General features: G+C 41.7%; 1 protein-coding gene across 1 annotated transcript in view; it reads left to right on the top strand.

Moving 5' to 3' along the window:
- Positions 1-13,718, top strand: part of LOC138830002 (DENN domain-containing protein 5B-like) — a 102,291-nt gene that overhangs the window by 49,123 nt on the left and 39,450 nt on the right. Inside the window, exons 7-9 of the mRNA XM_070026478.1 lie at positions 1,471-1,702; positions 6,970-7,120; positions 11,714-11,807. Of these exons, the coding sequence (XP_069882579.1) occupies positions 1,471-1,702; positions 6,970-7,120; positions 11,714-11,807 (477 nt within the window). The remainder of the gene's footprint in view (positions 1-1,470; positions 1,703-6,969; positions 7,121-11,713; positions 11,808-13,718) is intronic.

Below are 13,718 nucleotides of genomic sequence, written 5' to 3'. Positions count from 1 at the left end.
TCTTCCTTCTTAATCTTTATGTAGTTTCAAACTAGAAGTGGGATTTATTTATTTATTTATTTATTTATTTATTTATTGTCTGTTGTGGGCTTGAACTCCTGCCCTGTGTGCTGTCCCTCAGATCTTCAGCTCAAGGCTAGTGCTCTACCACTTGAGCCACAGCACCACTTCTAGCTCTTTCTGCTTATGTGGTGCTAAGGAATCGAACCCAAGGCCTCATGCTTACAAGGCAAGCTTCTACCACTGAGCTACCTTCCCAGCCCATAGAAGCACATTTTTTTTTTTTATGTAACTCCTAAAGGAAAGAAAGTTTTATGGGTTGGGAAGGTGGCTCAGTGTTAGAGCGCTTGCCTTGCAAGCATGAGGCCCTTGGTTCGATTCCTCAGCACCACATAAGCAAAAAGGAAAAAGCCGGAAGTGGCACTGTGGCTCAAGTGGTAGAGTGCTAGCCTTGAGCTGAAGAGCTGAGGGACAGTGCCCAGGCCCAGAGTTCAGGCCCCACTACCGGACCCAAAAAAAAAAAAAAAGTTTTATTTTCAATTTCAAAAGACTTGTGACCATCTCATTTTTCACTAGGAAAATATTTAGGGCACACTAGACCTGATCTATGAACAAGTTTTATTGACTTTAAATCTTGTAGTCCATTAACATCTGAACATCAAAAGCCAGATATTTTGCCCATTTTGTTTTTAAAGGCTATTTGTACTATAATAAGTAAAATTGTAGACAGGTGCTGATGGCTTACACCAGTAATCCTACCTACTCAGGAGGCTGAGGATGAGGATCTGAGTTCGAAGCCAGTCTAGGTAGGAAAGTTTGTGAGACTCTTACCTCCAGAAGTGGAGGTGTAGCTCAAGTGGTAGAACACCAGCCTGGAGCAGAAAAGTTAAAGAATACAAAACCCCAGTATCAGCACATACATACACACACATCATATATATATATGTATATATGTATATGTATATATATATAATACATGTTTTGAGAGGTAAGATCAATGCTAAAGACATAAGTGTCCTAAAACCTATAATTTTAGAAGGCAGAAAAAGTAGGTTTTTAGGAATTTTTAAAAATTTCAACTCAGATTCATATATTATGATTTTTTTAATGATCTTAGCAATAGATCATTTTCAGGTTCATCCTATATTATTAAGATGGTCTTGCCGGGCGCTGGTGGCTCACGCCTGTAATCCTAGCTACTCAGGAGGCTGAGATCTGAGGATCGCGGTTCAAAGCCAGCCCGGGCAGGAGAGACCATGAGACTCCTATCTCCAATAAACCACCAGAAAACCGGAAGTGGCGCTGTAGCTCAAGTGGTAGAGCGCTCGCCTTGAGCTGAAGAGCTGAAGGACAGCGCCCAGGCCCAGAGTTCAAGCCCCAGGACCGACAAAAAAAAAAAAAAAAAAAAAAAAAAAAAAAAAAAAAAGATGGTCTTACTATAAAAATAATTTTCTAATTATCTCATTACAGGCTTCTTTCCTGTCTGACCAGCCTGAGCCTTACCTGCCATTTCTTTCACGCTTCATTGAAACTCAGATGTTTGCCACCTTTATTGACAATAAAATTATGTCTCAATGGGAAGAAAAAGATCCTTTGCTTCAGGTCTTTGACTCTCGGATAGAGAAGATGAGATTGTATAATGTAAGGGCACCTACCTTGCGGACGTCTATCTATCAGAAATGCAGCACTTTAAAAGAAGCAGGTACATTTGACATGCCTTTGAAAATGAAAGCCCATGATCATTCCTTTTTATGTATTGTTGGCCTCATATACCACAGAATTAATTTTCAGTTTTAGACTTCCTGGTATTAAATCAAGTTATGGTGCTAGCCAGATACCAGGGGCACATGTTTGTAATCATAGCTACTCATTATCTCCAATTAGTTAGCAAAAAGCCAGAAGTAAAGGTAGCTCAAGTGGTAGGACACCAGCCTTTAGCAAAAAAGCCAAGGGAAAGTGAGAGGCCCTGAGTTCAAGTCCTAATACCAATACACACACACACACACACACACACACACACACAGAAGTGATATAGTTTTTTTTCTGTGCATCCCCATTCTTATGATATTCCTCTTAGTTAAAAGAAGAAAAGCATAATAAATTGGAGGTAAAGTAGAAAATTGCTTTGATTTCTCTTAATCTTTTTGTTTCAGTGGAAAAAAATTTGTCTTGCTACTGATACTGGGTTTTTCTTAACCTCTCACTTCTTTTTTCTTTATTCAAGAAAAAGTATGAATTTAAACCAGGAAATCTAAAGCTGGGAATAGATATATACACCTACAATCTCAGCACTGGGAGGTAAAACAGGAAGATTACAAGATCCAGGCCAGGCTGGGCTAGTCCCTGTGTCAAAAAAAGAAAGAAAGAAAGAAAGAAAAGAAATATAAACTTTGAGATGCTGTCCAATTTACATAACTAAAACAGAGATTATATTTGCCTTATAGAGGTTTGTTCCCTGAAATTCAGTTTCTGGATTCTGGCATCCAAGTTAGAGGTTCCCTCAACCCTGACAACCAATTTTTCCCTCATGGAATCATGAGTTTGGTTAGTCTTCTCTGCCAGTTTAATAAAGTAATCATTGATAGCCAACAACTGAGTATTATATGCTCCAAGTACTTCACATGTGATTCTGTGTATGTGCAAGCCAGTCCTGGGTCAGGCCCTGAGTTCAAGCCCCAGTACCCGCACCAAAGAGAAAAAGAGAGAGAAAGCTCAGCCATGTGGAGCTCTGAACTCTGTCTGCTTTTGTTTCTGGCCTTTCCTACCTTCCTCTTTCCCTTAAGAAAAGAAGTATTAGTGTCTTATGTGGCCATTGAGATCTCTGATATATCACCCTGTGCTATACCTCACATCCTTGAGCCGGGCATTGGTGACTCACCCCTGTAATCCTAGCTACTCATGAAGCTGAGATATAAGGATCTCAGCTCAAAGCCAGTCAGGGCAGGAAAGTCCATGACACTCTTATGTCCAATAAACTACTCAGAAAAAGCTGGAAGTGGTTCTATGGCTCTAGTGGTAGAACACTAGCCTCGAGCACAAATTGGCTCAGGGACAGTGCCTAGGCCCTGGGTTCAAGCCCCAGGACCAGCAAAAACAAAACAAAAACAAACAATAACAAAAAAAAATCCTTAGAGTTCTACACAAAGTGACAGTAATCTCTGTATCTCTAGAGATTGAAGTAGAATAAAAGTTATTTGTGCCTGTGCAAAGAACATTATGACTTCAGTGCTTTAAAAGCCATGTGAAAAGCCAGGTGCCATGGCTCATTCCTATAATCCTAGTTACTCAGGAGGTGGAGATCTGAGGATTATGGTTCAAAGCCAGCCTAGACAGGAACGGCCGTGAGACTCTTATCTCCAGTTAACCACTCAGAAATCCGGAAGTGGCTCTAGTGTTAGAGCACTAGTCTTGAGTTAAAGAGTTGAGGGACAGTGCCCAGGCCCAGAGTCCAAGCCCCATGACTGACAGAGAAAAAAAAAAAAAGCCATATGAATTATACAATGCCTTTTTGAGCAAATTTTATTTCTCCTGACAGAATTAGTAAACTAGAATTAAGCACCAGTTTCTTAATGTCTGTGCTTCTAGAAAGTCTTTCCAACTGGTGGCACATGCCTATGAAACTGGCTATTCAGGAGGCTAAGATCTGAGGATTGAGGTTCAAAGCCAGCTTGGGCAGGAAAGTCCATGGGACTCTTATCCCCAATTAACCACCAGAATACCGGAAGTGGTGCTATGGCTTAAGTGGTAGAGAGCTTGCCTTGAGCTGAAGAGCACAGGGATAGTGACCAGGCCCAGAGTTCAAGCCCCATGACCAATAAAAAGAAAAAGAAAGTCTTTCCAATTAAAACTGATTTCTTTCAACCTCTCAGTCACTTTGCTACTTCTACTGCCTTTCCAAAAATTATATGAAACTCTTGAAAAGTACCTTATAGATGTAACCCATATGAAAATTAAATAAGATGAAGGCTTTCTTTTCCTAGGAATTTATCAAAGAACTTTTTTAGCCTAGGGCTAATTTTTTTCTTTTCAAGCCTGAGGCTTGAACTCATTGCCTGGCAATGAGTTTCTTTCTCTCTTCTTTTCTCTTCTCTTCTCTTCTCTTCTCTTCTCTTCTCTTCTCTTCTCTTCTCTTCTCTTCTCTTCTCTTCTCTTCTCTTCTCTTCTCTTTTCTTCTCTCTTCTCTCTTCTCTTTTCTTCTTTTCTCTTCTTTTCTTTCTGTCGTGGGGCTTGAACTCTGGGCCTGGGCGCTGTCCCTTAGCTCTTTAGCTCAAGGCAAGTGCTCTACCACTTGAGTCACAGTGCCATTTCTGGTTTTCTGAGTTGTTTATTGGAAATAATAGTTTTACAGACTTTCCTGCCTGGGCTGACTTTGAACCCCAATCCTCAGATCTTAAGCTCCTGAATAGCTAGGATTACAGGCCTGAGCCACCAACACCTGGTGGCAATGTTGCTCAAGGCTAGCACTCTACCACTTGAGCCACAGCACCACTTCCAGGTTTTTCTGCTTATGTGGTATTGAGGAATTGAACCCAGGGCCTCATGCATGTAAGGCAAGCACTCTACCACTGAGCCACCTTCCCAGCCTCAAAAAAAATTTTTAAAGACAAAAAAAGGCAGTTGGTTGTGAATGTAAATACTCCTCCCAAATAATACTGTGGGGTTTTTTTTTGTTTTTTGTTTGTTTGTTTGTTTGTTTTTGTCGGTTTTGGGGCCTGAACACTGGGCCTTGGCTCTGTCCCTCAGCTCTTTAGCTCAAGGCTAGCGCTCTACCACTTAAGCCACAGCACTATTCTGGCTTTTTCTGCTTATGTGGTGCTGAGGAATCAAACCCAGGGCCTCATGCATACAAGGCAAGCACTCTACCACTGAGCCACCTTCCCAGCCCCTGTGATTTCTTCTATCAGACAAAATTGTCTTCTCCCCGTCTCCCCCCAAAAAGATGGAGTGTGTATGTACATGTTACAGGTACATATATATATGCAGTGCTCTTGCTGTTGCTTTTCCTCTAACTACAAAAAAATTGATTTTTAGGGGAACTCTTTAGGCTCTCTGAGTTGATATTGTATCACCAGAACCTCTTGATTTCTGTGCAGAAAGATGAGAGGTGGATAGTAATACAGTTTGCCTTGTACTTGACTACTGCAAACCAATAGTGACACAAGCCTTTGACAGTCTTAACAACAGAGCCCTGATGTCTGAGGCAGGCATTTGATCACTTCTACTTTTTTTTTTTTTTTTTTGCCAGTCGTGGGGCCTGAACTCTGGGCCTGGGCACTGTCCCTCAGCTCTTCAGCTCAAGGCTGTGCTCTACCACTTGAGCCACAGCGCCACTTCTGGCTTTTTCTGCTTATATGGTGCGGAGGAATCGAACCCAATGCCTCATACATGCAAGGCAAGCACCTTACCTTCCCAGCCCATCACTTCTGAATGTCCAGTACTCACTGACAGTATACTCACTGGAAAGCATCACTGGATTATTCTCATAGCAATTTTAAATATATACTCAAGGGGAAGTGGCAGGACTGGTGATTTAGTTGATGCCTATAATCTAGCTACTCAGGAGGCTGAGGAAAAATGGATCATGGTTTAAAGCCAACATGGTTTAAAGTCCAAGAGACTCACATTCTCCAACTAACTAGCAAAAGGCCCAAAGTAGCAGTATGGCTCAAGTGGTAGCACCAGCCTTGAGTGAAAAAGCCAAGTGAGAGGGCAAGATCATAAGTCCAAGCCCATTGCCAACAATTAAAAAAAAATTCAGTTCTTAAAGTCCCTTAAAATTAAAGTTGCTTTGTTTTGTTTTGCCAGAAAAATAGCTCACTTTCTTGGGTCTTTGAGACAGTCTCCAATATTCCCAGTTTAAAGTGTTTTCGTTTTGTTTTGTTTTGTTTTTTTGTCAGTTATGGGGCTTGAACTGAGCTTTTTTGCACTCTTCCACTTTGAGCCACAGGGCAACTTCTGGTTTTCTTGTAGTTACTTGAAGATAAGAGTCTCATGGACTTTCCTGCTTGGTTTGCTTCAAACCATGATCCTCAGATCTCAGCTCCTTAGTAGCTAGTATTCCAAGTAAGAGCCACCAGCACCTGGCCCAATTTAAGGTGTTTTAAAAATAGAAGTGTTGAGGAATTCTTGTCTTCTGACTTTGGCTTATTTTATTTAAGGCTAGTTTCTTCTGGACACGTAAGAAATGCATGTTTATTTGTCTGTTCTTGATCTAATAAACACTCCTAAATAATTCCTATTATGAGCATATGATAGTTGCTAAAGTAATATAATAAACTTTACATAGTTCCTTGATTGTGCACACGAAGAACCATGAATATTTCATAGGTCTTTGTAGAAAAAAATAAAGCAATAAGGCTATTGTACGTACTTCTTCCCTCCCCCCCCCCCCAATCTGGGGCTTGAACTCAGAGTCTGGGCATTGTCTCTTAGCTTGTTTGCTCAAGGATAGCACTCTATCACTTGACACATATCTCCCTCTGACTTTCTGTTGGTTAATTGGAGGTAAGAGTCTCAAAGAGTTTTCTGTCTGTGCTGGCTTCAAACCCCAATCCTTAGATCTCAGCATCCTGAGTAGTTATGATTACAGGCATGAGCCACCAGTGCCCAGGCTTGGCTTTTCTTTATATTGTATTTCCATCATTTTCTTTAATGTTGCCCTTAAATCAAGTACAAATTTGTTAAGGATATTGAATTACCCACTTAAGAAAACTGTTTCAATACTAAATTATAGATTTTTCAATCCTGCTGCCTCATGTTTGACAAAGGCAGAAAATACCATAAAAATAACCATCGAATATTTACTTAAAATGAACACTCTTATCCTTACTGATTTTTGAAGAAACTGTATAAAAATCTGTTTCAGAGTGTCAGGATGATTGAGTCTTCTGTAGGTGCACAAGGGGGAGAAGCTTTATTTTAGAAGGTTTCCCATTGAAATGTCTAATTTGTTATAAATTTAACTTGTAGCCCAATCAATTGAGCAAAGACTGATGAAAATGGATCACACTGCAATCCACCCGCATTTACTGGATATGAAAATTGGTCAAGGCAAATATGAGCAAGGGTTCTTTCCAAAGTTACAGTCTGATGTCTTGGCAACAGGACCAACCAATAACAAGTAAGCATGTTCTTCACTGGAGTGACTGCAGGAATGAAGGGCAGGGTGGTCTGCAACTCTAATCAGGCTTATCTATCTGATTCTTGTTTTCTCCCTCCCTCCTTCCCTCTTTCCTTCTTTTTTTGTGCCAGTACTGAGGCTTGAACTCAGGGCCTTATACTCTTGCTTGGTTTTTTCCATTCAAGGCTAGCGCTCTACTATTTGACCCACAGCTCCACTTCCAGCTTTTTGCTGGTTAGTTGGGGATAAGAGTCTCTCAGATTTGTCTGCCTAGGCTGGGAACGTGGCTTAGTGGTAGAGTGCTTGCCTAGCATGCATGAAGTGTTGGGTTTGATTCCCCAGTAGCACATAAACAGAAAAAGCCAGAAGAGGTGCTGTGGCTTGTGTGGTAGAGTGCTATCCTTGAGCAAAAAGAAGCTCAGAGACAGTGCCGAGGGCCTGAGTTAAAGTCCCAGGACTGGGAGGAAAAGAAAAAGATTCATTTACCCAGGCTGGTTTTGAATTCTGATTCTCAGATCTCAGCCTCTGGAGTAGCTAGGATTACAGGCGTGAGCCACTGCCATCCCAGTGTCTTTTTTTTTTTTTTTAGTAACCTGAAAGAAATGACAGCCTTGCCACTTGCTCATCAACTAAAGATGGCTGTTCAGATTGTTTCTGAACTATATTAGAATTTTCTATTTACTTAGGTTTAAATAGAAAGTTACTGTGGAGGGGCTGGGAAGGTGGCACAGTGGTAGAGCGCTTGCCTTGCATGCATGAGGCCCTGGGTTCGATTCCTCAGCCAACACATAAGCAAAAAGAAAAAAACCAGAAGTGGCGCTGGGGCTCAAGTGGTAGAGCGTTAGCCTTGAGCTGAAGAGCTGAGGGACAGTGCCCAGGCCCAGAGTTCAGGCCCACAACCGGACCCCAAAAAAAAAAGTTATCGTGGATCCAGGCACTAGTGGCTCACCCTATAATCCTAGCTATTGATCACTGTTCAAAGCCAGCCCAGGCCCATGAGATTCTCACCAGAAAACCAGAAGTGACACTATGGCTCAAGTGGTTGAGCACTTGCCTTGAGCTGAAGAGCTGAGGGACAGCACCCAGGCTCAGATTTCAAGCCCTACAAGTGACAAAAAAAAGTTACAGTGATATCAAGTATATGTGGTTTGAGGAGGCAGTCTGTGAACTTAAAGGAAAGAGTTCTAGTGTAGTATACATTATGGGTTGAGCTTTCAGAGTCTTTATTTTTGGTGATTTTATTTTATGTATGTATTGTTCTCCCCCCTGCCACTTATTATCTTTAAGTAGTTATACAAAGGAGTTGCCATTCAGCAAAGCAGTTGATGAATACGGTGGATCTTGATCAATGTTATCCTTTTCAAAATTCTCATTCATCCCATCTGACCCACCCCTTCCCTCACTTTTCTATATTTGGTAGGATATAGTACATTGAAATTTTTTTTTTTGGTCAATTGTGGTCAACTCTGGGCCTGGGCACTGTCCCTCAGCTCTTCAGTTCAAGGCTAGCGCTCTACCACTTGTGCCACAGCACCACTTCTGGCTTTTTCTGCTTATGTGGTGCTGAGGAATTGAACCCAGGGCCTCATGCGTGCAAGGCAAGCTCTCTACTACTAGGTCACATTTCCAGGCCCAGTACATTGAATTCTTTATCAGCGTCTTAATTAAAGCAGCTTCCACCCATTACAAGTATCAGTCAGAAAACTTGAAAATAATTATCATTTCTATATTTAAAGTAATTACTATTCTTTCTAATAACTTTTTTGTGATTAGAAATATACCTTTCCTGCCAAACACATCAGCTCATTAGTCATTATAAGTATCCATGTATATAAACTTTATATTTTACTTATCATATAAAAAAAGGTCAGAGAGGGTAAACCATTTATGCCAAGATCACAAAGCTAGAAAGTAGTGAGACTAGAATTAAAGCCTAGGTCTGTTGATTCAGCAACCCACACCCTATACATAATGCCTGCCGCTCTAAGAGAAAGGCACAAGATAATTTTTGTTCTTTAAGATCTAGAAACTCTTTGGTAGACCTTAAGAAATTTTTATTTTATTTATTTATTTATTTATTTTTTTTTTTTTGTCAGTGGTAGGGCCTGAACTCTGGGCCTGGACGCTGTCCCTCAGCTCTTTCTTTAGCTGTAGACTAGAGCTCTACCACTTGAGCCTCAGCCCCACTTCCGGCTTTTTCTGCTTATGTGGTGCTGAGGAATCAAACCAAGGGCCTCATGCATGCAAGGCAAGCACTCTACCACTGAGCCACCTTCCCAGCCCAAATTTTGTTTTATTTTATGTTACTTTGTATTTCATTTTTGTATGACTGGGGATCAACCTGGGTCTTGCAAGTGCTCAGGCAAGTAAGTGCTCTACCACTGAGCTCCATGCCCATACCCAAGCAAATCACCTGAAATACAGTACTGAATATAAAAGAATTTAGCAATAGCTGCTGAGCTGGTAACCTGCTTCACCTTGTGCCTACAACTGAGCTGTCAGGAAAGGTGGATCCAAGAGAGACAGAAGTGTGGGAATCAATGTGCAATCTCATTTGTCCCTCTGCGCCCCCCCCCCCCCGCCCCTGCCCCCACCCTCCTTCTGTGTGCCTTTTTTATGCAGTGCCACAACTGTCTAGGACTTGAACTCAGGGCCTCAAACTCTATTAGCTTTTTCATTCAATGCTGACCCTCTACGACTTGACCCACATCTCCACTTCTGGCTTTTTGCTGAATAATTGGAATAAAAGTGTCAGGGATTTGCCTGCCCAGACTGGCTTTGAACCAGAGTAGCTAGGATTAAGGATTACAGGTGTTAGCCACAGGTTCCTTCCTGGCTTATCTTCTGTCTCTTTTGTTGTTGTTGTTATTGTTGTTGTTGTTGTTGTGGGGCATAAACTCAGGGCCTGAGTACAGTCCCCTAAGCCCTTTTTGGCTCAAGGCTAGCACTGCACCACTTTGAGCCTCACCTCCACTTCTGGTTTTTGAGTAGTTGATTGAAGGTAAGAATCTCTCAGAGACTTTTCTGCCCAGGCTAGCTATGAACCACAGTCCTCATTTCTCGGCCTCCTGAGTAGCTAGGATTACAGGCATGAGCTATCTGGTGCCCAGTTCTTCCTTTACTTTCTAAATTCATTACCTAATGCTTCATATTTTTACTGTTCATTTTGATTGCCCTGTCCCTTAACCCTATTTTTTGTTAGATCCTTGAGCAAATTTTGCTCTCAGTACCAAATTATTTTGGTCATAGGGCTATTTTCAAGGCTTCTACGTCAAGAGTACATTTTGTTTGTTAATTTATCTTCTCTTCCTCTGTGTTTATTATATAAGCTCCTCGGATATTTATGTGGTGGTTTAGTTTTTCTAGGAATAAGTTGTGGAATGAGGTTTTGTGTTACAATCTTCAAGTAAGTGGTAGTACTGAAAAATTAAGTGAGACAGTTGCAGTAGTCTTTAGGAGTACAGGGAAGAGCTGATGAAAGAGCAAATAGAGCGGGGCTCAATAGTTCACACCTGTAATACCAGCTACTCAAGATCTGGGTATTAAGGTTTAAAACCAGTTCAAGCAGACAAATCCAAGAGAGTCTTATTGCCACTTAACCAGCAAAAAACCACAAGTAGACACATGGCTCAAGTAGTAGAGGGCTACACTAGCCTTGAGTACAAAAGCTCAGGGACAGTACCCAGGCCCTGTGTTTAAGACCCAGTACACACACACACGAACAAAAACCCTGATAAAATATGAGCTACCATTTTACAGAAACACAGTCATACAAGATTAGAGCAAAAGAATCACAGTGGCCAATGGGCTAATCCTTAGACCTTATAGTAGAGGACTTACTCTTTTTTTTTTTTTGGTTGCTCATGGGGCTTGAACTCTGGGCCTGGGTGCTGTCCCTCAGCTCTTCAGCTCAAGGCGAGCATTCTACCACTTGAGCCACAGCATCACTTCTGGTTTTCTGGTGGTTTATTGGAGATAAGACTCTCACGGCTGATGTTGAATCATGATCCTCGGATCTCAGCCTCCTGAGTAGCTAGGATTACAGGCGTGAGCCACTGGTGCTCAGTTCTTTACCTTTGTTTTTAGTTTTAGTTTTTTGTTTTTTTTTTTTTTAAAGAATTCATTGTTGGGGGCTGGGATGTAGCTTAGTGGTAGAGTGCTTGCTGGCATGCATGAAGCCCTGGGTTTGATTTCTCAGTATCATATAAATAGAAAAAGCCCGAAGTGGTGCCTTGGGTCAAGTGGTAGAGTGCTAGCAAAAGAAGCTCAGGGAAGTGTCTAGGCCCTGAGTTCAAACCCCAGGACTGGCCAAAAAAAAAAAAAAATCGTTGTGGTGATGGTTGCACATTATCTGTGAATATACTAAAACACATTGGACCAAGTGCTTTGGATATGAGGATTGAATGGTATTTTGATTATGTCTTAATAAAGCTGTTATATATTTGTAAAATAATTGATTGCAAAGGAGGGGATGTCCTTCTTTTGTCGGGAACAGTTTATCTTGCTGTGTGAAAGATAGAGACCATTCTTTGGTCGGTTGTCTAGACTCAAGCTACCCTGGATGTGGGGTTTTTTGTTGTTTTGTTTTTTTAGTCACTGGGTCAGCCGCAGTGCCACCACACAGCGCAGGAAAGAACGCCTTCGCCAACACTCAGAGAACATTGGACTGGACAACGATTTGAGGGAGGTATGTAGGTTGTCTGGATGCAAAGCTAGGACAAGGCCCACCCTGCCAACAGGGTTCTTTGTGTGGGTCCTTTCATGTTATCAAAAAAAATTGTCCAATTGTATTTGAAAATATCCTTTGGGTACTGATTTGTGAAAGGCAACTTTTTTCCATTTTTGTAATTTCGGTCCTTCAGCAAGAGGATCACAGTTCAAAGTCAGCACAAGCAAGAAAGTTCTTGAGACTCTTCACTAACCTACAAAAACAAAAAACAAAACAAAACTGGAATCGGAGTTGTGGCTTAAGTGGTAGAGCACTAGCTTTGAGCAAAAGAGCTCAGGGACAATGCCCAAGCCCTGAGTTCCAGTCACAGAACCAGCCAAAAAAAAAAAAAAGTGAATGGTAAATTTGGGAACAGTAGTCCTTGGTTTCAGTATAATTTAATTTAAACCTAGTAAGTAAAGGAGCATTTACCTAAGCTTTGTCCTGGCGGCTTGCTGACACCATTTAAGGGAATTTTTGAGCGATTTTCAAATTAAAATCCATATGCTTTATTTGTACTCTTTGAAAATAAAACTGTAATTATACAACTGAGTAATTTTAAGTAAGTTTTTGTTTCATATGATCAAAAGAAAATGTGGTAAGAAAGCCTGTTAATTGTTTTCTAAGCTCAAATGTGTAGAAATAAAGCAGAAAACAGCATTGTAAACATCTTTGGCTTTTTCTTAGTGTGTTCATCCATCCATACATGATTTTGAACATTTGCTTAAGAACTGAAGCATCCTGTCTTAGTGCCTTCCTTTGGCAACTGTATTTCTTTTCTTTTGCCCCTTTGCTGTGGTTTTCTCATGTGCATGCTTGTTTTGCCTATCTATCTCCCCCTCTCCTTTTTATTTTTTGCTTTTCTGCCATTGGCACTTCATGCTCTTAGCCTTCCGGGGACCTTTCAGTCTGTCAGAACTTCATGGGATTCTGGGAGTGGGAGCAGGGTCCACCTCCTCCTGCACAGCTTCCTAAAAAGTCCTTCTCTGAGTGCTGCCTGGTATGTCCTCTGCCTTGTAAGTGCTGCATCAGATGTGCCCACGTGTTGCCCTTGGTATTGCCTGATGATGTGCGCGCACGCACGCACGCACACACACACACACACACACACACACACACACACACACGGGAGTTCATGTAGCTGTAGAGTGCTTCCCATCACTGTCACATGAGCACTCCATCTCCCTGCTTTGCCTTCTGCGTTCCCTTGTGTGTGATGCTATTTTGTTCTGTGAGTGTTAACGTAAATAATCCCTGTTGACAGTGAAACTGTCCCTATGCAGTGGGAATTTTTTTTTTCTTCCATTACTGGAACTTGACTCAGGGTCTGATTCTTTAGCCCAAAGGCTGGCACTTTACCACCTGATCCATGTCTCTACCTCTGGGATTTTTTTTTGGCATTAGTCCTGGGACTTGAACTCATGGCTGGACACCATCTTTGAACTTTTTTTTTTTTTCTCAAGGCTAGCACTCTACCACCACTCAAGCCGCAGTTCCACTTCTAGCTTTTTGGAAGTTAATTAGAGATAAGAGTCTCACAGAATGTGTGTGTACCAGTCGTGGCTTGAACTCAGGGCCTAGGCACTGTCTCTGAACTTTTATGCTCTACCACTTCAGCTACAGCTCTACCTCCTCTTGGGATCTTTTTTTTTTTTTTTTTTCAATAAAAGCAAATTGTGCTGGTGCCTGTGGCTCAGGCCTGTAATCCTAGCTACTCAGGAGGCTGAGATCTCAGGGTCACAGTTCAGATCCAGCCCAGGCAGGAAAGTCTGTGAGACTCTAATCTCCAATTAACTACTGGAAAACCAGAAGTGGCGCTGTGGCTCAAGTGGTAGAGTGCCATCCTTGAGCTGAAGAGCCCAGGGACAGGGCCCAGGCCCAGAGTTCAAG

The sequence above is a fragment of the Dipodomys merriami genome, unplaced genomic scaffold (assembly GCF_024711535.1).
Source record: "Dipodomys merriami isolate MVZ:Mamm:240054 unplaced genomic scaffold, mDipMer1.0.p SCAF_18, whole genome shotgun sequence".
Lineage (NCBI taxonomy): Eukaryota > Metazoa > Chordata > Mammalia > Rodentia > Heteromyidae > Dipodomys > Dipodomys merriami.
The sequence above is the reverse complement of the archived record's forward strand: the minus strand, read 5'-3'. Positions and strand labels throughout refer to the sequence as shown.